The sequence below is a fragment of the Mustela nivalis genome, assembly GCF_964662115.1.
Source record: "Mustela nivalis genome assembly, chromosome: X".
Classification (NCBI taxonomy): Eukaryota; Metazoa; Chordata; class Mammalia; order Carnivora; family Mustelidae; genus Mustela; species Mustela nivalis.
The window spans coordinates 121,978,550-122,001,477 of NC_139040.1; the positions used below are offsets into that span (position 1 = coordinate 121,978,550).

Genomic DNA, 22,928 nt, shown 5'->3' on the forward strand with positions numbered 1-22,928 from the left:
CTGGGAGCTGAAGTTTACCTTTTCAGTTTCCTTACTTTCCACCAGTCAGGGCAATCTTCTCTTGGAGTACCCTGCGTGTTGACAGTCAGCTGAGAGCCATAGTTTTTCTTGGAGTCACTGTCATACTGGGCCGTGGTGGTACTTGAGGATGGTTCATTCATTCTGAAAACAGGAACTGCTCGAGGAATCTTCAGCTTTGGAGGAGAAGAGATTTTAATATATCACAGTGAGACACAGATTCAGGCACTGGGAACTAACAAGCCAAGTACATTAGCTCTTCAGAAGGAAGGAAGGAAGGAAGGAAAAGGAAAGGAAAAGAAAAGGAAAAGCAGACAAGGGCTTGTACTAAGTATAGGCAAAGATCTGGAGCAACTGGAGCTCTCATACTGGGCTGGTTGCAGTACGGAGCGCATAAACACATTGAAAAGTGGTTTGCAGAATCTACTGAGGTCAACTGTGCACATACCCTACAATCCAGAAAGTCTATACGCACGTCCAGCAGTGAAATCAAATGACACATATAAGAATGTTCATAGCACAATTATTTCCATTCGATAAAAACCGGAAATGACCTAAATGTCCATTTAAAGGGGAAGATAATAAACTTATTCGATATTAAACAGAAGGTGCTACTCTTCTGGTCCTGAAGATAGAGGAGGGGGCCAGAAATCAAAGAACATAGTTGGCCCCTAGAAGCTGGAAAAGCCAAGGCGATGGATTTTTTTCCCCTCTAAAGCCTCCAGAAGGAATGCAGCTGTGTGGACCCATTTTATGTTAGACTTTTGACCTTCAGAATTTCAAGAAAATAAATTTGTGTTGCTTTAAGTCACTCAATATTAGTGATTTGTTACAGTAGCAATAAAATGAACATAGGGGTATATTCACACAGGGGAATCCTCTACAGCACTGAGAGTAAACTATAACCACACGCTAAAGTGTCGGTCAGTCTCACAGAAAGACAGATAACACACGACGATGATGTGCTTTATGATCCCATTTACATAAAGGTCAAAACCAAGCACGTGAGCTATGATGTTGTAAGTCAGGCTAGTGAGTACTCTCAGTGGGATGTAGTGAAAGGAACACGATGGTACCCCGGGGTTCTGCGATGTTCTGTTCTTTGATTTGAGTGAGAGTTATACAGATGTGTTCGGTTTGTGAAAAGTTGTCAAGCTGAACACTTTGGGCGCGTATACTTGTCCAAGTGCATGTTATATCTCAATTAAAAATTCATGTAAAAAGATGTAAGGTCTGCATTTAATTTTTCATACTCATATTTTTACTTCTTTGCAGGGATCGACATCCCAGTGCTGGACACTATTTATGAGCTATGTGGTTCCATCCAGAGATAAATGCTCCAGAAAGTTCCCTAAATGGAAATCTGAACAGAAGGGCTAGAAAGTGGATTTTTAATTTCCTCCACTCTGAAAAGTAAGTCCTCTACAGAATGTTCTGGTAAAAACAAAGGTAAACACATTTTTCATGATACTCTCGCTGATCCTTGATCCTTTAGGGCAGCTTACAATCAAAACAGACTTACAAATCCTTGGCTGCTGATTTGCCTGACTGATAATTTTCAGCACATTTCCCAGAGAATTCCTTGTCAGAGATTCGATGCAATAGTTTCTGGCTCCTAAATTATCCTCTGCTCTTAGATTTGTTTAAAACAAATTTTACTGAACTATGATTTGCATACCATGAAAATTACCCTTCATCAGTGTAGAATTCAGAGACTTTTGGTAAAATTGTCCAGATGGACAAACCATCACCACAATCCAGACGGAGCACAATGCCATCACTCGTGTAAGGCCCTTGTGACTGTGAATAGTCACCTGTTCCCAACCTGGCCCTGGGCAACCTCTAGTCAACCCTTTGTTTCTGTAAATTTGCTTTTTCTGGTATATATCTGCTCTTAGGTATTTTATAAAGCCATAATTTTCCAGCTTCAGGACTGGAGCATGGAGCCAGACCAAAATAGCAATGTTGCTGATAACAAAACCCTCAAACCTGAACAACTATATTCGTTTCCTTGGGCTGCCATAACAAGCCAGTACACATGCAGTGGATTGAAACAACAGAGATTTGTTCTCTCGCTGTTCCGGAGGCCCCAGGTCCAAAATCAGGGCTTCACTATGACTGTGCTCCCTGTGAAAGCTCTGTGGGAAAATATTCGTTGGCCACTTCCAACTTCCAGTGGTTCTAGCATTCTTTGACTTGTGGCAGCATAATTCGAATCTCCTGCATAGGTGTTTATTTATTTATGCATTTAAATTTTAGGTTTAGTTAACATACAGTACAACATTGGCTTCGGGAGAAGAATTCAGTGATCCATCAGTGACATACAACACCCAGGGCTCATCACAAGAAGGTGCTCTCCTTGGTACTCATCACCCATCTAGCCCATCCCCTTGCCCACCTCCCTTCATCAACCCCTTAGTTCTTTATCATTAAGAGTCTCTTACGGCCTGTTTCCCTCTCTCTCTTCCCCCTATCCTTGCCATAGGTTCATCTGTTTTCTTTCTTAAATTCCACATGAGCGAGATCATATGGTATTTGTCTTTCTCTGACTTATTTTCCTTAGTTTTATATTCTCCAGCTCCATCCACATCACCGTGAATGGCAAATTTTCATTCTTTTTGTTGGCTGAATAATATTCCATTGTATAGCTATACCAATTCTTCTTTATCCATTCATCAGTGAGGGACATTTTGGCTCTTTCCATAGTTTGGATATTGTTGGTACTGCTGTTACAAACGTTGGGGTGCATGTATCCCTTTGAATCAGTATTTTTGTATCCTTTGGGTAAATACCTAGTAGTGCAATTGATGGGTCACAGGGTAGTTCTGTTTTCAACTTTCTGGGGAACCTCCATCCTATTTTCCAGAGGAGCTGCACCAGCTTGCATTCCCCCTAACCGTGTAGGAGGGTTACTCTTCCTCTGCATCTTTGCCAACCCTTGTTGTTTCTTGTGTTGTTAAATTTAGCCATTCTGACAGGTGTGAGGTGATATCTAATGGTGGTTTTGACTTGTGTTTCCCTGATGACAAGTGATGTTGAACATCTTTTCATGTGTCTGTTGGCCATCTGGATGTCTTCTTTGAAAAAGTGTCTATTCATGTCATCTGCCCATTTCTTAACTGGATTATTTGTTTTCTGATCCGCCTAGGTCTTTAAATGGCCTTCTTCTCTGTGTATCTCCCTGTGTCCTCTACTCTTCTTATAAGGATACATCCTTAGCAAGTATGATCTCACCTTAGTCCTTAATTAATTACATCTGCAAAAACCTGTTTCCAAATAAGGTCACATTCTGAGGTTCTGGGTGAACATGAAATTTAGGAGATACAATTTAACCTTCTCTAATAGATTTCCTTTTGTCCTTCATGTTGGTTCATAAAGATTATGTGGCTTTTACTTAGAAAGAGAGGGGTGTGTGTGTGTGTGTGTGCAGCTGAAAATAAGTACCCAAGATACCATAGAGCGAATGGATGGGTAGAGACACTCCTTTACTTCTGGGAGAGCTTCTAGAGCATCACCGGGAGGCCATTTTATGTGTTCCCTGGCATTTGAGGAGGCTGACATCTGCCTTGGAAGCCTAAAAGTAGGAGGCTATGGCTACACACCTGAAAGCAGAGCAAAAACAGAGCAGCAGCCTGTATTGCAAGAGTGAGTCACATACTGTTGTACCAACCAGAGCAGTCAGTTTTGTCTGTTGTACTGTAGGCCAACTCCACCCTTGGGAGAGGGTTCTGGGAGCCATCTTGAAAGGAACTCGGCCCAAGATGGGTGAATTGACCCAGCAGAAATGTAAAGACTGGAAACTCAAGAGCTAAGGGTCAAGACAACCACTCCATCATAAAACTCCATTTGGATCTGTACTCTCATGGGGAACCCACAAAGTTTCCCATAAGCTAGAGTCAGCATTAGACAACTGTCTCACCCAGAAGCCACCCCTGCCAAAATCACGATGTAATCTGCCACAAATGACTGTTCATTAGACCCCCTCTTCCTGGGCCCCAACCATGAAAGAATCAGAAATCTCAGCTTCTCCATGGCTCTCTCCCCAAAGCAGGCAGCCAGCTAGCTGATGCACACCTGAGCTATGTGAAGGGGAGAAGCTGTAACTTGGAATGACGTTTGGAGGTGTATGTTTATAACATTGGATAGGACAATGTAGAGGTTCTTCTCATGACTACTAGTAATTGGGACATTTTGTTTCATCTAAGAGCAGCTGGAAAACTATGGAATCTCCCTAAGATTCCATTCAGGAACAGAGAAGAAAGCCCACCACATGGCTTTTGAAGGGAAAGAATTAGGTTATTTTCTGCTTGTGCCCAATGAAGTCCCATCCTTCTTCACGATACCTGCATGAGGCAGTCTTGGCCATGCAGCTGCTGGGGGAGGAATGACAGCTAACTACACCTGCCTGTCCTGTGTGATACCATCATAAGGACGTCTCCCACACGCACCCATTTGTTGGTGACTATTTATGTGCTTACAGGTTAGAAAAGGCCCAGTTATTAAGTACAACAATATAAAATGGTAAAAGGATTCCCTATTTGGGCTTGGCATTCAATGCTGCCATTGCTATCTGTGATAGCTCACCTCTGTCCTCTCTTTGCTCAGCAGTCCCAGTGCAGGCCATATTTTCTAGTCTTGAATCTGGCAACTCATGGTTTATTTAATATGTCCTGACTATGCAAAAATTTTTTAATATTAACTTACCACTCTGTCTGGGAAGATGGGAACTCTGTGTTTCTCTTCATGGGTTGTAACGTGTAGATCAGCATCTGAAAGGCAAAACCAAATAATATCAGGAGGAACTTTCAAACAAAACAAAGCAGATGTTAGGAATCAAAAGGATAAACTAGCTTATGTGATCAATGCTTCAGATGACTTGAATTTAGACACAGCACTTGGAGTGATTTTGTTGTTTTCCTGCGTAACACCCAACTCAAACACCACTGCTCCCCCCTTGGTTATCAATATCCTCCCCAAATGGATAAAAACATTCAAGTTCCTCTAAATCCTGTAAACTATTAATTTATACTACATTTCCATCTTGTGTTTAAAATGCAGGTATCTAATCTCTTTGGGTAGTACCTATGATGCCAGGTGTCAAGAATCCATGTCTGATTCCTCTTTTTTTTTTTTTTTTAAGATTTTATTTATTTATTTGACAGACAGAGATCACAAGTAGGCAGAGAGGCAGGCAGAGAGAGAGAGAGAGAGAGAGGAGGAAGCAGGCTCCCTGCTGAGCAGAGAGCCCGATGTGGGGCTCGATCCCAGGACCCTGGGATCATGACCTGAGCCGAAGGCAGAGGCCTTAACCCACTGAGCCACCCAGGCGCCCGTCTGATTCCTCTTTGATTGACTCATACGAGATGCTTATAAGTACTTGATTTATTTTTTTAAAGATTTTATTTATTTATTGGAGAGAGAGAAAGGGAGAGTGCACAAGAAGTGGGGTGGGGGTTGGTCAGAGAGAGAAGCAGACTCCTTGATAAGCAGAGAGTCCAACCCGGGGCTGGATCCCAGGACTCCAGGATCATGACCTGAGCCTAAGGCAGATGCTTAACCGACTGAGCCACCCAAGTATCCCCAGGTAGCTGATTTATAAGTGAAAAAACCTGTCTCCGACTTTTTTCCATTTCTTTTTCATTTAATTTTTAATTTTTTATTAACATATAATGTGTTATTAGCCCCAGGGGTACAGGTCTGTGAATTGCCAGGTTTACACACTTCACAGCAATCACCATAGCACATACCTTCCCCAATGTCCATAACCCAACCACCCTCTCTTTTTTTCCATTTCTTTTGACAATTGCTGGTTTCTGCCCATACTATGGGTGTAAAGCCATTAGATGCCTTACAAATAGAGCGGCCATATAATTTACTAACCACTCCGGAACATTTCTTACAGGGATAGGTAAGTTTTTAATAATTATGCCAGGTCACCAGCTGCAGAATGAGACTGCTCCCAACGAACTGGGGGATATGGTAAATTTACTTGTAGGCCACGCACATACCCTGGAAAAGGAATGGTCCAGGACATTTTGGAGACAGAAGGAAGCAAGAGCTTGCAACTATTTCCTTCCTAGTAACTGTACCCTTGGGCCACTCTGTAACCTAGCAGAGGAGTAAGTTATACTCGGCTAGCTAAATGGTATGATAGCTGATCATGGACCCACGGCAGCTCCAAATTCTGTAGTTTTCCTCAGAGGCTGGCAAAGAGCCTGTTGCACCCAGAACATATGGCAGACGCCATCCAGATCGAGCCTAGGATGAAAGTCCCAAGGGAGTACTCTCTCTGGCCTTTTCTCCTGCTTCTTCCCAGGGAGTTAGGGTCAGAGCTAGAATCTGGCCTGCTGGGTAATGGTACTAGATCACTGACAGAATAATTGGGAGAAAGAATTAATGCCGTAAAGAAACATTATTCCTCAGCCCCTTAAGTGGAGGGAGGAATCCATATACAATAATTTCTGTATAGTTCATCAAATCACAATAATTCATAAATATAAAGGGCAATGTGATATTATTTAAGATCAATAAATATTTGTTGTGTAGTCTAATTAAGATAGAAAACACCATGAACATTTATTCATTGATTTTTGTTGTCAAATTACTAGTAATACCATTAATGAGACTGTCAGGTGTCAATACTATATTGGAGTAAATGTGAATAATAGCTCATGTCCTCGTGTCTTTTATAATTCATAAAGAGGTATCATACCGCTGACCTTATTCAGTTCATTAAAGGTGTGATCCCAGCATATTTTGCTCAAGCTGGTAAAACTGTTACCAGAATAACTTCTCCTTTTTAATGTATTCACAACTTATGGTTGTTACACAGTGATAAACTTCTAAAATTTATAAGACTGCCTCATGGAGCACCTGGATGGCTCAGTCAGTTAAGTGTCTGACTCCGAGTCTCAGCTCAGGTCCTGATCACAGGGTTTCAGGATCGTGGGATCAAGCCCCATCTTGGGTTCCACGTTCAGTGTGGAGTCTGCTTGTCCTTTTCCCTCTCCTGACGTTTAAATAAGCATCTTAAAGAACAGAAGATGATTTCTGCTGCGAATTCCTTGGGGAGGGACATGACCCAAGAGAATGAAGTAATAGGGAGCCCTCTTTTTACTCAATAAAAGCATGAACTATATAAAGCTTATATAATAATAAATAATATTTAAATAATAAAATAAATAAAATCTTTTTTAAAATCTTAAAAAAGAAAAAAAGACCATCTCATGTAAATATCCTAGAGATGAGATGGGACCCTATAGTGCATAAGCAGAAAACAACCTAATTTCTTCCCTCCCTTAGCCCTTCAAAGCCACTTGGTGGGCCTTCTTTTCTGTCCCCAGATAAAATCTCAGGCAGATTTTCTTAGGAATATAACTCTGGGTAGAATCTGATTGCCCTTAAAGCAGATCCTTCACTACCTTCTGTGGTGTTACTATGAAATCAGTAAACATGCCCAGAATGGTAAGTCCTTTAAATATGTCTTTTAAAACTTGATCGTCCATCAGTTTGGTATTTATAGTGATTCAAAGTGTCACTTAAAGTTTTATCCCTTGATGTATTATTAAAAAGAACATTGTTTTGTTTTTTTTTTTTTTTAGTTTATTATTTTAGGCTATGAACCATGGTGATATGTTCACCATATTCTACCCACTGGGAGTTTATCTTAAACCAGAAAGAATTATGGGAGGAAATAAATAGCTCCTTGCTCGGTTCATGATTCCAATTAAAAAAAAAATTTCTCATGAAATGAAAGAACAGCAAATGTTAATATTGTTATCATTTCAATGAACATGACTCAGTTGACCCTAGAATAGACTTCATCTGCCCAATAGCATTTTTTGAGGCTGGGTTTACATGATGTCAACCAATGTGGCACATCTTGTTTTCCCAAGCTGGTGAGCTATTCTGGAATTTGGCAGGTTTGCCTCACGGGGCCCCATCCTCCCAGGGTCCCACCCATTGCGGGGGGGGGGGGGTGTCACCTTACATGCTTCCCAGAGGGTACATCCTGGGGCTGCTTTGCAACTCTGTTGGCAGCACAGGAACTTTCCGTCCACGAAGAACCCACTATGGTACTTGATCAGCAAGTGAGGGTTGCCCCTTATCTCTGGGGAACAGGCAGGAAGAAAATACAGCATGAGCAAATGTTGGCCCAAGAGAAGAAACACATTCAGTAAGGGCTGTTATCACAGAACAATGAAAACCTTATTTTGCCAGCAACCAGGGTAAGAGCAAACGGCTCCCCAAGGATATAAGTCTTTCACTCCGAAGTTCATAAGCCAAAAATTTGCTTAAAAATCTACCCAGGTATAGAGTGAGAACAACACATGAGAATTTCTATCAGTCTTACAAAAAAAAACCAAAAACCAACGACAACACTAGAAAGTGTATATGCAGATTAACTTGGTGGTCTAGGGTTTTAGAAATACATCTGTAAAGGAAACAAGTGGGTTAGGGCACATGGGGTTCAAGGGGCTGAAGGATAGGCCTAGATCTCAGCAAGAAGAGAAGGTTCTAATGAACACGTGCTTTCCTCAGCTCCTCATTTTGAAATATTTTAAAGGCACAGATGAGTTTCAAGGATAGTACAATGGATGTCTGTTACCCTTCACCCAGACTCACCAATTTTTAACTATTTACCATATTTGCTTTTCTTTCTCTCTGTTCATACATACTATTACTATTAAAATTTTTGAAATTATTACTACATTTTGTTAACTATTTGAAAGTAAGTTGCAGATATCATGACCTAAATAACATCACCGATAAATATATCAGCATTTAACTTTTGTTGGTAGGGACAGTCTGTTACATAACCATGATACAGTTATCAAATTCAGGAACTTTGACACTGATACAACACTACTGTTGAGTATTTTATAGTCAAAATTTTCCCAACTGTGCCAGTAATATACCCTTGATAAGCATTCACTGTTTCTGATTGGGGATCCAATCCAGAATCACAGTGGTTTCTCTTGATCTGGAACTGTCTGGAAACAATAGTTTCCCTTGATCTGGAACTGTCCCTCATCTCTGCTTTGTCTCTTATGACTTTGACTTGTTTACACTAAGGAATGGATTGTTTGTGTGGCTACTTTTCTAGGAATAGGTGCATATTTTAAAAAATAATGAGAACAGGGCAAGTTTAATCTAAAGAAATGAAATTCTTTTTTTTTCAAATATGCTGTTATTTTTTAAAGATTTATTCAGGCACTATAGAGAGGCAGGGCATGGGTGGGGCAGAGGGAGAGGGAGAGAGAATCACAAGCAGACTCTGCCAAGTACGAAGCCTGATATAGAGCTCGATCCCATGACTCTGAGACCACGACCTGAGCCAAAACCAAGAGTCAGACACTCAACCAACTGTCTTACCCAGGTGTCCCCAAAGAAATGAAGTTCTAATACTGGAGTAGAATACTGTTTCTACACCAAATGAGCGTCTCTCAAAACATAGCGGAGAAACCTACAAGATCTTAGTAGAGAACAGTTCAAGGAGAGTCTCTAGGTGGGGAGGGCTGATTCTATGTGTGACTTCAATTCTTTAACTCTTAATTTTATATTCATTTTAAGCCTTCTTTATTTTAATCCCAGGAGAGTTCTGTTCCTCCTTTTCAACCCCGATTCAAGGAAGTGTTTGGAGATACTAAGTGCTTTACTGGGTCATCGGATCATTTCCAAACCATAATGTATGTAAAGCAGCCAGCTCTGTGTTTGGCTCAGAGCACATGTTCAATGAACAGTGGGCTTTCAGTGTTATCGTTCCCTTAGGTTAGCTCAGCTCAGCCTAGCTGAAAGCACTGGTATTTTTTTTTTAAGATTTTTATTTTATTTATTTGACAGAGAGATCACAAGTAAGCAGAGAGGCAGGCAGAGAGAGAGGAGGAAGCAGGCTCCCTGCTGAACAGAGAGCCCGATGTGGAGCTCAATTCCAGGACCCCGGGATCATGACCTGAGCCGAAGGCAGAGGCTTAACCCACTAACCCACCCAGGCCCCCCAAAAGCACTGGTATTAAAAAAAAACTTGACTAAATATTAATGGGAACTAAAGGGAAATTATTGCAGAAGTCCCCAAAAGCCAAAGGAGTTAAAATTATAAAATGCTAGTTTCTGACTCGAAACTGGTGGTCATTGACCACCACTGACCATTGACCAAATGGTCATTGCGATTGCTTGGGCGCGAGACTTGCCTTCCAGCTCTCCAAGCTCCTGCTTCCCACGTGCCAGGATTCCTGTTATTTCCTACTACATCAATTTTGTTTCCTGGATAACTATTTCTTTTCCAATCAAGTCCAGAAGTCCACATGGCGACACTGCAGCCATTTAATCATGATAATAAGAGGACCTGAGGTGTGGAGAGGTGGTCTAACTTGCTCAAGTTCATAAACCTCTAGTAAGCAGCATATCTGAGACTCAGCCCCAAGATTCTTCTATTATAATCCAATGACCCGATGCCAGCTTTGCTGTAGCATCCCCTTCGGTTTTCATCTTTGGAAAGAAGGACACGCTTTTTCCGCATCTGCTCAGCTGAATTCAGAACCGCGGTGGCTGACATGCCCCAGTCCCCACTCAGTCAGCCCAAACCTCCTGGGTCTAGGTCACCTTCTGCAAAATGCCGTGTCTCCGATGCCACCTGAGTTCATAATGCCCAAGCTAACTAGCAGACAAAAAGACTACCCAGGGGAGAGGATTTCTGTAACGAAACTTCTTTGTTTTCCTGGGGAGGCGGGTTGGTTGGCCGGACGCACGGCCGCTGCCATCTTCTTCTCTTGTTTCCTTCAAGCCTGCCTCACCCACCTCCTCTCCGACTCTGGGCCCGCAGAAAGGCTGGAAAACCAGATACTGTCTTCCAAGCCCCCTTACATATGGAGATGGCCACGAGACACAGATCTGGCCAGTAAACACCTGCAGAAATTTGCAGGGGACACTTCTGGAAAAGCTCAGAGCCTTCCCAAGAGCCTCTGAGGGTAGCAGAGCAGAAAGCTAGCGGGAGCCTGGGTCCCTACTGACTTGCCTGAGCTGCTGCCCCAGCCCAGGACCATGTACCTCCGGACTTGTGAACGGTGTGAGAGGAACGGACGTGCCTTTGTTCCAACAGCTGCTTGGTGTCTTTTTACCTGCGTCCCCAAGCATTGTTAATGGATACACACGGCTTCCCCTGCATGCAGCAGCCCTCGTGATAAGGTCTTTCTGAAGTCTTACCAGGAGCTAAGAGATTCCCTTTGGCTTCTCTCTCTCCGTTCTCCCTTATGCTCCATTGGCCTTTACCTGAGCTCTCCAGGGCCGCCCAAACCAGCTTGCCACACATGGTTGCAGAAGGACCCTGAGGTCTGCCTCACAGCTGCACACTGGGCGGGTGGACGCTGCAACCCTTCCCGGGAAGTCCCCCCAGAGCAGCATCTTAGGGCTCGTCTAGGAGCCACCGGGACTCACGTTTGTGTGTTGGACCCTTCAGTATATATGTGAGTTTTATTCATTTGTGGCTCATGATCCCTCGAGGAAAAAAGCAACATGACCTCCCATTTCATAGGGTTGGGAACCTGAGATCCAGAGACTCGAGATGGTTTCTTTAGCGGACACAGCAAAGCAGGGTGTGGAGGATGTGTCTGTCGCTAAGACGGATGCCCTTCTCAGTTCAGCAAGCTGGGAGCAGGGAGAGGGAGGCTTCTGGACCTCCCTGGACCACTGGACTATCCTCCAGGAGAGGTTGCTAAACCCTTTCAAGCAGAGGGAAAACGAAGCCCTATGTGTGAAGAAAAACTGAGAAAAAACCCTAACCTGAGACTCAAAGAAAACAAAACCTCACCTGGTCTCGGGGCTCGATATCTGAAATTCCACCAGTAGAGTCACGCATTCGGGTTCTATGCTGTCCTCACACTATCACCTGCCTGCCAAACAAGAATATCACTGGGAGCGGTGCCTGGGTGGCTCAGTGGGCTAAGCCTCTGCCTTCAGCTCAGGTCCTGATTCCAGGGTCCTGTGATGGAGCCCCACATCAGGCTTTGTGCTCAGCAGGGAGCCTGCTTCCTTCTCTCTCTCTCTGCCTGCCTCTCTGCCTACTTGTAATCTCTGTCTGTCAAATAAATAAATAAAATCTTTTTTTTTTTTTAAAGAATATCACTGGGAGAAACATCATAGCGCCAAATAGCCAACAACGTTCTCTCTTCTACCACAGCCTGTCACCAAAGCAGCCTGAGAATCCCTGAGCAAAAGCTCCATCAAATCCCCTAGTTCTGGGGCACCTGGTGGCTCAGCCATTAAGCATCTGCCTTCGGCTCAGGTCATGAACCCAGGGTCCTGGGATGGAGCCCCATGTGGGCTCCTTGCTCAGCAGGAAGCCTGCTTCTCCCTCTCGCACTCCTCTGTTTGTGTTTGCTCTCTCGCTGTCTCTCTTCCTCTCTGTCAAATAAGTAAATAAAAAAAATGAATCCCCCAGTTTTGCCTAGCATTGACACCGTACCGGTTAAAAAGCCGGGTTGGGGTAGTCGAATTGGGGGTTCTCCATTATTACGCATGTGACCCTGGCCATGTCTCTTTAAGTTCACTTGTCTGGAAAAGGGAGAGCACGATAACGTTCCATGGAGTCATCAAGAAGATTACTTGAGGGAATGCTTTACGAAGTACTTGGCATAGCAGTTGGCAGACGCTACGACCGTAGTACTTCTATAGAACTTTCTGTAAACAGCCAAAGTACCGTAGCCACACAGCCTCAGAGAAGGCAGACTTTGCCCCGGGAAAGGGCAGCCCCGTGGGTAGGGAGCGGGAGGTCTGGTTCCTCTGAGCTGCCTGCCCAGCTGCCTTCGGGGAGGGCCCAACAGCCCGCCCCGGGGAAGGGCAGGAAAGGGAACCCGAGCCACAGGCTCAGGCCGCATAACAATGAGAATGCAAAATGAGCCTGGCAGTTTCTCGAGGTTCGAGGTTCGTGGGAAAATCAGCAGATTCTCTTCTGGCTGCGGGTCCTTTCACTGCCGTATCTCTCCTCCACCAAGCCTCACCAGAACTCCACGGAGAACTCCCTTTTATGACTTTTTAAAATTACCTTTTTGTAACGCTTTCAGCCACTGACTTCTGCTCTCTTCGTTTGATGCATAGACATAGAGAAGCCCATCTTTATAGACAATCTGGAAAGGGAAAGATTAGGGGCATTTAGATACAATTGCCTCCATAGTTCATTCCCGGGCAACTGCAAATTTTCTGGTATCCCAAAGAAAAGTTGAGTTTGCTTATAAAATACGCATTCACTCTGGAATTAGATGAAAAAAAAAATCTAGTTATTTTTTTTCCTCCATCCCTCAATTTGTTTTATCCCAGACACTTCTACACTTGGGAAAATCACGGCAATGATGTGTCTGACATCAGGGAACGTTGAGGACCATGGAGAATTACAGAAGTCTAAAATGTTAGATATCATAGGGTTCTGAGGAATGGTCTACCGACTCCGTGCCTGACTCTCTTCACAGCCCATTGGAAAATATTTACTTGCTCTATCCTTAAAAATATCTTCAGGGATGAAATGTCTTTTACTTCTGCCAAGCCATCGTTGGCAATTTGCATATATTCTGAGCATTATATAGTTCATGCTTTTATTGAGTTAAAAGAGGTTTCCCTGTTACTTCATTCTCTTGGAATGAATTGCCAGGAATTGCCAGCAGAGATCATCGCCTATTCTTTAAATATGCTTATTTAAACATCAGAACATTTGGGGGCACCTGGGTGCCTCAGTGGGTTAAAGCCTCTGCTTTTGGCTCAGGTCATGATCCCGGAGTCTTGGGATCGAGCCCCCCCCCCCCCCCCCCCCCCCCCGCATTGGGCTCTCTGCTCAGCAGGGAGCCTGCTTCCTCCTCTCTCTGCCTGCTTGTGATCTCTCTCTGTCAAATAAATAAATAAAATCTTTAAAAAAAAGTCAAAACATTTTAATGTCTTCCCCACATCCTTCTCTATCTAGTTCATTCATTCAGTTTTTGTGGGTAGATGGTACAGACCCTTTATGAAATATCTGCTAATTTCTGGGCTCTTTCCTAGACCATTTCAGATCTAACCCTGTCTCGGCTCTGTGAAATATGGATGACTATGCCCACTTGGCGAATGATGAAACAGACTTGGATAGAGAGTTGAGTGTGTTGCCTATGGTACCAGCAGTACAAGCTGTGAGGTTAGGAGCTCTGGGTGCCTCCGAAGCCTGTGGTCTTTTGAGCCTCCCATGCTTCTGTGATATGAATTTGAAGCATCTTCCCAGAAACCCCCCTGCTTTCTTCCAATAGGAAAGTGAGGTGTGAAGCTTTCCTTTCCCTGAGGAACCCAGGCTCCTCGGCATCCCTTCATCTCAACTCACCTTCACACCCCCGCATTATAACGATCTGCAAATGCCTTGGGGATGAGGATGGCGTTTGATTCCTTCTGGTGTGTCTGGTACCTTGGAGCCCCTTGGAAATGCTCAGCAACCTTTCATATGAAAGACCGTGGGACCCCACCGCAAGTTATGCCACTGTGGCTTACTTGCTCCCCTTTCTTTCTCGCCCTCTAGAGAAAGCAGATCGGTAGATCAAATTTCAGCAAAGTACCCGACTACCATCTGGGGATGTTCCAAATCTGGTCATCGTCCTTGTCATTTTGCAACATCTTTCGTTATTGCCAATATGTGGAATTTGCAATAGAACGCTGTTCCTCCCCTTACCTGAAAGGGGTATTGTCTCTCCGCGGGGGTCTGCTCCTCAAGATTGACTTTCTCCACACACCTGATTTTCTTAATCTCAATTGATCCTTTTCTGCTGCCTCTTTTCTGAATTAAAAACCAAAATATAAGATGCCTCATGTGATACACAGCGGGACACAAAGAAAAGCATAAAGTGAAGATTATCCTGGGAGGGAGATTGAGAGATAGGATGGGTAACTGAGAATTCTTCCAATTATTCCATCAGAGTCAAAATTCAATGGCAGCAGGATATGTTTCCGATATGTTTACCCATATACTCCCCCCAAAGCAAGGCTAGAAGCAGCACTTAATTTTGTTCAATAACCTTGAAACATATTTCCACCACCTGTGGTGTGTTTAATCTATGGAAAATCAACATTTAACTCCAGAAGGCATCTTTAAAAATTTCAAGTTGAGGACCAGTGTTCTAAAGTTACAATTTGCCTTAGCAAAGTTAGCCAATATTTTAAAACCCTTTATCTTGAACTAATCAGGTCTTGGTTAAGAAAAGATAATGTGATAAGTGAAGGCAAGTTGATCTTTACTGCCTGAGCTAAGAAACCTGACATTGTTTCATTAAAATTAAGCCCTTTGTGGACACGTAAGAAAAATAAATAGTAGAAAAACAATGGAATAAGCAGGGTCTCACCATTTTGTCATATTCATAGTAGCTGAGATTTGTTTTGGTTAGAACAAAAAGCCTCTCTTTGTAATTACTTGGCGACATTTTCTTTTTTTGCTGTGACCTTTTGAGAAGAAGTTCTTCTAGAATGGATTTTGTATCCATATTGTCGTCCTAAGTAAAATAAAATAATGAGAATGAGTGTTTTCACCTCGCTACATTCTCTTTTTAGCCTTCAGAATGTTTAGTCAACTGCTTCTCATTCAGGAATAATATAAATAATATAATTTTTACAAATTAGGTTTAGGATTAGAGAAGAAATTTTAACTCAGCAGACTCTTAAAAACACATAACTTCATTCCTACTGCCTTGGTCCTGGCTTTTATAAATATGTTCATTTATTTACAACGTTTTATCTGTTTTAGTCACCTCCCACTCTGGATCATAAATTCACCATCTTTGAGCTCCTTTCCAGACACCTTATCAAAATTCTGCTTATTCCTTAAGGATTCTGTAGGGATTTGTTGAATCAAACTGAATATGATCAAACTTTAAAATATTTGAACTCCAGGCAGCTCGCCATTATCCGAAGTAACTGATCAACAAATTTCTGTCTATTACTGTGGCTGGCTGTTTGAAAAAATCGTCCAGCCCCCTGGGAGACTCTAATATCATTGTAAGTAATACCCACAGTTCCCCATCACGATCAGATCTTTAACATAAAGGAGATGGGTCTACTTTTCAATATTTCTGAGAACAAAACATTTTAAAATGCCATCAAAATCGATCTCAAAGAACTAAACAAAATTGGTACCTTACAAACTAAAAACATTCTTGCTTTTTCTTCCAAAGCCGTGGAAAGCATTAAAGCTTAAGGTATTTCTAGAAAAAAATCCATTAGTTTTCTGGTTCTACTAAGACTGTTCCTTCAACCCTCCATCCAAAATCAGGTCTGCTAATGAAAAGTAACATTTAAAAAAAAAGTAATGTTAAGTAGTAGGCCACAAGAGATAAACTTTCTTATGTTCTTTGCTTTGTGGAATCACATGTGTACCAACAGTGAGATGTTCAATAATTTCTATCTTTCTTTGTTTACTGATAATCTGAATGTCACTAACTTTACTCACCTTGCATTTGATTAGTCAGCTGGGGTGCACTTGTGGGTCCTTAATTTCCAACTCCCGAGCTCTAAGTAAAACCTTGCTGCTCTGAGGCACTCATATTCCCTCTGGCTATGCCAGGATCATGCATTACAGAGAAAATATTTGCATCCTACTTATCACTCTCCATCAGGAAGCACCCACACAAGCATTGCTCTGTTTGATGGAGGGAGGGTTTGCCAAATGAACCTGTCCAATCAGTAAAGGCCACTTCTCCATGGCCCTGAGCATAATGGGCCCACTATGACAGGGAAGTGGGAGGAAAAGGAGACACCGCTAATAAACCATGGCCAGGTCCAGCCAGCTGCTCTCCTGACATAGATCACACCTCTCTAGAAACGGGAATCAAGAAAATCAGCTTATGTTCATTATTTATACAGATGAAGTGGTTATCTATGAATCCCTCAAATGTTCTCCAAGGGCATCTTTTGATTTAGAGGCAGAAGTAATGGAAATCTTCTCTGTTACAAATCTTATCCATTGGTTACTTTTTATTTTGAATAGTGTTTTATCAGGGAAGGGGAGTCTAATTCCTTTGGGAAAATAGAATGAGTTTCTTTTGAGCACAGTGGGTGTTCTATGCCATGGTCGCTGGTTTCTTGGCCCCCGAACTCAAAGATGGGGATCTGTTAACTCTATTAAGATAAGATGATTTTCTATACCCAAAGTCTATGTCTGGAAGAGAATTTCCTTGAAGACTTAGTGAAACTGTGGAAGGTCTAGTTTTTTTTTGGGGGGGGGGTACATGCCCCTTTTGGGGAGCCATACCACACTGGGCATAGTTTTAAGACATTTTGGCTTTTACATTCCTGTGTTCTACAATTTTACTAACAAAGCATACAAAGAAAACTGTGAAAACTTTTGTCAAATGTCTTTTAGAGCCACAGCTAAAACATGACTCCTTAAAGCAGAGTGCTAGTTAAATAGATCTGGTTAGCTCAACACAAAATTTTTACTTTAAAAAAAAAAAAAGAGGGCACCTGGGTGGCTCAGTGGGTTAAAGCCTCTGCCTTCGGCTCAGGTCACGATCCCAGGGTCCTGGGATCGAGCCCCGCATCGGGCTCTCTGCTCTTCTGGGAGCCTGCTTCCTCCTCTCTCTCTGCCTGCTTCTCTGCCTACTTGTGATCTCTGTCTGTTAAATAAATAAAAAAAAATCTTTGAAAAAAAAAATTAAAAAATAATAAAAAAAGAGCATTTACTTTTCAAAACTTCTTCAGATACTGAATGAATTTGTAACATTAAAAGTACTGTTTTAAAAAAGCAAATCCCAAAGTCTCAGGTATTAAGCAGCCTTTCCCAAGACTGCATGACCTTACGCACACTTTACTATTTATAGAACTTTTACATTCATTACATTAAAGATTTTGGGGAGGGAATTTTATCTAAAAGATTAATATGGTGAATCGCAGAAGCAATTGACAAATGAAATTCACAAGGTTGCTTCTGTATATTGGAGGAAAAAACAATGGCTAGAAAAATTTCGACAAAATTGTTAACTCCAAAGCTCTGCCTTTTGTGAATTTTTTGGCTTTCCTTTCTAAAATCAGATATGATGTGGGTTTATTCTACAAAATTAAGAACTACCAGCAAGCAAAAGAAAAAAAAACTGTTAACATTTTGGTGACCATACCTCTACATTTTTCCAAATATATAGGTATCTATTTTCACAAACATGAGCTCATGCTCTGTGAAGATAGGTCTGTAATCTGTTGTTCTTATGTAATACACACATGGGGCCACGTGTCTTTGGAGACCTTCAAAGTTCTACTCCCTCAGTTGGCCCCCGGAGCTTCCTAATGAACTTGAAGAATCCTGTTTTGATGACTTACGCTTTGGTCTCATCCAGATCAGTTTCTTCTAGGACAGTGCCTGGCTCCTGTTCTAGTTGCGATCTGCCTTTCTACTTCTATTTGCTTCTATCCCTTCCTTGTATTGTTCTCTTCTCCTACATTAGCCTAGATTTGAAAATGGAGGCATCTCTGTGGTCTCTCTCGGTATAGAACGAGATTATCGGTGATGACTAATTTTTAGAAATGCAATATTTCCTCCCTGTATTAGGACAATAAGTCGACCGGCTCAGCTACCCCTGTTGACTCAAATGCCTGCATCATGGCTAACAAATTTGACTCTGTCTGCCCATATTAATAATATATGTTCAGTCGGGAAGGTTAAAAAACAGTTTCAAAATGAAATGAGATCCTGAAGCTAGTTAGTATTAGCCTGAAATGTATTTCCATAGAAGAGCCAGCAGAATATGGCTGGGCTCTCATATTACCAACTACACGGAATAGACACATCAATTTGCTTACCAAATAGCCCGGGCTGCCTATTTCCATAAGTACGTGAAACTAGAAAGAGATTAAAGTGCAGGTGACATAAAAACAAAAAAGTATAACCAAAAAAACTGGCAGAAACCAATATAGTATTTTCTCCAAGGAAGCCTGCAACCATCCCGCAACCCATAACGTAAGTAAGAGTTGAACACTAAGTTAACATGACCTAGAATTCCTGTAGTTATTTAGCATTTACAAGGAAATGTTGTCAGGAGAGTAAGGAGTTCAGAATTTTGAACCCACATTATATTCGTGGACAATGTCACCCTGACCGAGCCCCTTCCCTGCGCTAAGCCTCAGTTTTCTGACCCGGAAGAGAAGATGAGTCACAGCTCTCTCAAGGGGCTTGATTGAGAAAACTTTTGTCAAAGTTCTGGGCACACCATGGGCACTGAACCACGATCAAAAAAGAAAAGGGGGGAAGAAACAACTAGAATGCTAGAGCGGAGCCCATGTTCTCATTGCCCTGAAAGACCCAAGGAAGGAAAGTTGTTTCTTCTTAAGATAATCGAGAAAAAAAAAAAAAAAGATAATCAAGAAAGACATTATGGAAGGGAGGACATTAACACTGGATGTTGCAGAATATAAGTGATTATAGCAATAATCATCCTAGCTAACATTTAAGGAGGGCTTGCATTATGCCCGGCACTTTAAAAAGCACCTGGAAAATATGTATTCGTTTACTCTGTGGGGTAGGCCCCCTCTCCCCCCCATCCTATGGGGTATGTCCTAATTCAGTCACCTTATGGGGTGGTTAGGAAAAAGGCAAAAGGTGATAAAGCCATGTCCTGATCCCTTATGCTGAATTAGTAACACGCAGCCCTGCTTAGGGTATACCTGCTGGTGTGGGCAGAAGCAACCGGCCCGTGAGTTCAAATCCCTGCTCCGTCTCTGTGCAACCTGGCATGTTACTTCCCCATCCATAAAGGGAGTAAAACAGTAACCATGTGGAAGAGTTAGGAGGAGTCAAGAGGAAACAGCAGTACGCCGCCTAGCACGCTCGCTCCTACTCCCAAATTCGGTATTCCTTTCCCCATCACTCCTAAGCAAAGTGTAAAAAAAAAAGATCATAGGAAAGGTTAAAAACGGAAAAGAATGAAATGATCTTTGATGATAAAATCTCTGTCCTCATCCCTGTTCCCCAGGCCCTAGGGACGGGAGAGCATCAGAGGCAGGAACGCTGCCCGTGTGCTCTCTCCTCCGCACGTATCTGCACTGTTCAAGATAGAAGTATCTGTCTGTTACAAGCTTTCAATCCTGGGACAACTTACCTTAGGTTCAAGGTGAACCAGCCCCTTACAGACTGGGTTTTTGGGCCCCTGGGTTTCTTACAAATCAATACGTGGATGTGACTGCAGGGGTGGTCCACGGACCGGCCCTATCAGCCGGGCCTGGGAGCTTGGGAGAAATGCAGCTGCCCAGTTCCTGCCCCGGGCCCGGTGCACCAGAACCTGCATTTTAGCGAGATCCCCAGGAGCCTCGTGTGCCGTGAGTTTGGAAAGTCCTGATCTAGACCCCAATCCACTTGCACTACTTCTTCTTTTTTTTTTTTTTTAGATTTTATTTATTTATTTGACAGACAGAGATCACAAGTAGGCAGAGAGGCAGGCAGAGAGAGAAGGAGGAGGAAGCAGGCTCCCTGCTGAGCAGAGAGCCCGAGGCGGGGCTCGATCCCAGGACCCTGAGATCATGACCTGAGCCAAAGGCAGAGCCTTTAACCCACTGAGCCACCCAGGTGCCCCCACTTGCGCTACTTCTTAAATCCAGTGAAATTATCCTGGTGCACAGGAACTTTCAACATTTTCTGGCTGCGGCTGTAACTAAAAGCTTCACCTCCCCCAGCTTTCCACCTCCGTCTAAAATCCTCCCCCCAAACCCCAGACGTTGGAAGCCTTCGGGAACCTGAGAACAAATATTTGCAGTTAAAGTAACACCATAAAAACACAAGTACATAAAAGAGGGTAGGACTAACATTTCTCCGTCTTTTGGGAAACAGTTAGGAAGCCAATATGCAAAGTCACAAAAGGCCATGCCTGCAGAGGAGGACGGAGAAAAGCAGCAGGGGAAACGCACAGAGCTCGCTGGAGCTGACACCGAGGGCCACACAGCCTGACAGCTTCCCTGAACGACGTTTTTGAGCCGGGGGAGGAATGGACAGTAAAACCGCAACAGGCCCCCAAATTAGATGGTCTCACCCAAAGTCCCCAGAGAAGCCCCAGCAATCTCATATTCATCATTCTGAACCTATTTGCCTGGAGGATATGACATAATGGGGCCCACTACAGCCGCAACGCACCATTTTGGCTCGTTCCGCCGCCGGGGGTCCACCGCAGCGCGGTTAATCCACTCTCACACGAACACAAACCCCAGCTGCCCTCCTTCCAGCAGCAGCAAATTGTCTCACATTTTCCCGGCTGCCGGATCAGAAATGGCTACATTACTCAGTGCCCCCAAAACGTTTATTGTCCTGCAAGGGCTTACACAATCCCACAGGAAACCACGCTCAACACTTAGCCAACACTTGTTGATCTGATTGAATGCAACACAAACGGAGACAAAAGCCTATTTCATAAAGGTTCCAATTTTGATAACCACAGCCCCTGCTTTTCCCAGGCAGCCCTCAGGAACATGTGATAACCCTGCCTTTGTTTTTAGAGCTCTGGGCTGGAAAGGACAAGAAACTAGCTCGGCAAAACCCCACTTCTGACGCTGACTTCTCTCACGAATCAGGAAACCATGAGGTAACGCCAAAGAACGCAGAGAATGAGCAACGAAAACTTCAACTCAACATTGGACGAGGGGACGCTGCAGGAAATGTGACAGACAAGGACAGTTAATATGACCGAAAAGGAGCCCATTTCCACACCTGAAATTGTTAAGAAGCCCAGAAGTGGGAAAGAGATCTGTTTGGCTCGTGTAGCAGTCCCCAGGTTTGCAATGAAAAAGTGTGATTGTCACTCGACATCACTGTGACAGTATCGCAACTTTTGTCTTTCCTCGTGCCACCCTCTCGTCTCTGGTGCACACGGACTGGTCATATGTGGTGAAACTAATGAACTCTTTGAGGCTCTGCTATCCACAGCTGAAAACCTCAATCATCTTTTTGGTATGCCGTGACACACTGAATTAAGTCACCCGTGGTTGGCTACTTCAGCTTATTTGGGAACATCTACGGTGTGAGGAAACCTTGGGTTGGCAGAGGAGAGAGATGCTGCTGACTTTCCAAGAGGTCTTCACTTGAGTGAACGTGGGATTAGCATCACTTCTATTTTCTTGGCATTCAGTCAAGTTTTCTCGAGAACCTACCATGTGCTAAGCATTCTGTTAGGGACCGGAGACAGTGGTCAACAGAATGAGGGCAGCCCACATCTTCAGGGGCCTAATGTCCAGTGGAGGTAGGACTCCAAGGAAAGGCTTAATTACAGTGGAGTGTGGGGGAAAATAGCTTACAGAGGTATTGTCAGTGTTTCTGTTTGAAACTGGAATTTGGGAAGGGGCAAAGAGTCCCTCAGAAGAATTCCGAAGAGGGGAGCTTACACCCTGATAGTAAATGAGCCCCTGATGGTTCCCAAATAGCTCTTCGGTCTCTGGGAATAAGGGAGGCAGCCATTCAAGAAACCCGGGGTGAAACAGAGTACCAGTGGCCCAGCCTCTTGGCCGAATAAATGGATTTATTATTATTAACATAATATAATAATAATAATAATAATAATAACAACAACAACATAATATTATTATTAACATCCTGTTAATGAACTTCCTTTCCCACATGGCGATTTGGATTTACTCTGCTGTTTAAACGTGGTAGCATGGCAGAAGATCAACTCTAGAATGACTAGTAAATTTCGAGGAGGGGGGACAGGAAGCAGTAGAAGCCTGGAAACACCTGGGCACAATCTTAGGATTCACATCCCTTCTTGGGCCTTGAAACACTCAAGGGCAGCTGGGAGGAGTGGTTTCCTCTGAGTCAAATGTCACAGATTTATTGACTTATTCTATTCATTCGCTTCCTCTGCCACTTCTCCTGGACCTTTCTTCAGCTCTGTATTTTCCAGGTCTTCAAGTTTCATTCTAACTTGTGGCAACGTGCTATGTCGATTACA

The 22,928-nt window shown here is 43.1% G+C and overlaps 1 protein-coding gene across 2 annotated transcripts in view; it reads right to left on the reverse strand.

Moving 5' to 3' along the window:
* The window catches only part of BMX (BMX non-receptor tyrosine kinase), a 49,438-nt gene extending 28,136 nt beyond the window's left edge, over positions 1–21,302 (reverse strand). Inside the window, exons 1-7 of one of the 2 annotated variants that reach the window (XM_082717017.1) lie at positions 21,122–21,302; positions 15,360–15,506; positions 14,693–14,797; positions 13,058–13,139; positions 8,009–8,128; positions 4,723–4,787; positions 19–194 (exon numbers count right to left, since the gene is read on the reverse strand). In XM_082717017.1, the coding sequence (XP_082573143.1) occupies positions 19–194; positions 4,723–4,787; positions 8,009–8,128; positions 13,058–13,139; positions 14,693–14,797; positions 15,360–15,506; positions 21,122–21,124 (698 nt within the window). In that variant the 5' untranslated portion in view covers positions 21,125–21,302. Of the gene's footprint in view, positions 1–18; positions 195–4,722; positions 4,788–8,008; positions 8,129–13,057; positions 13,140–14,692; positions 14,798–15,359; positions 15,507–16,459; positions 16,533–21,121 lie in introns of those variants that run through there. The other variant, XM_082717018.1, reaches the window with a different exon arrangement.
* Between the last annotated feature and the right edge of the window lie 1,626 nt (positions 21,303–22,928).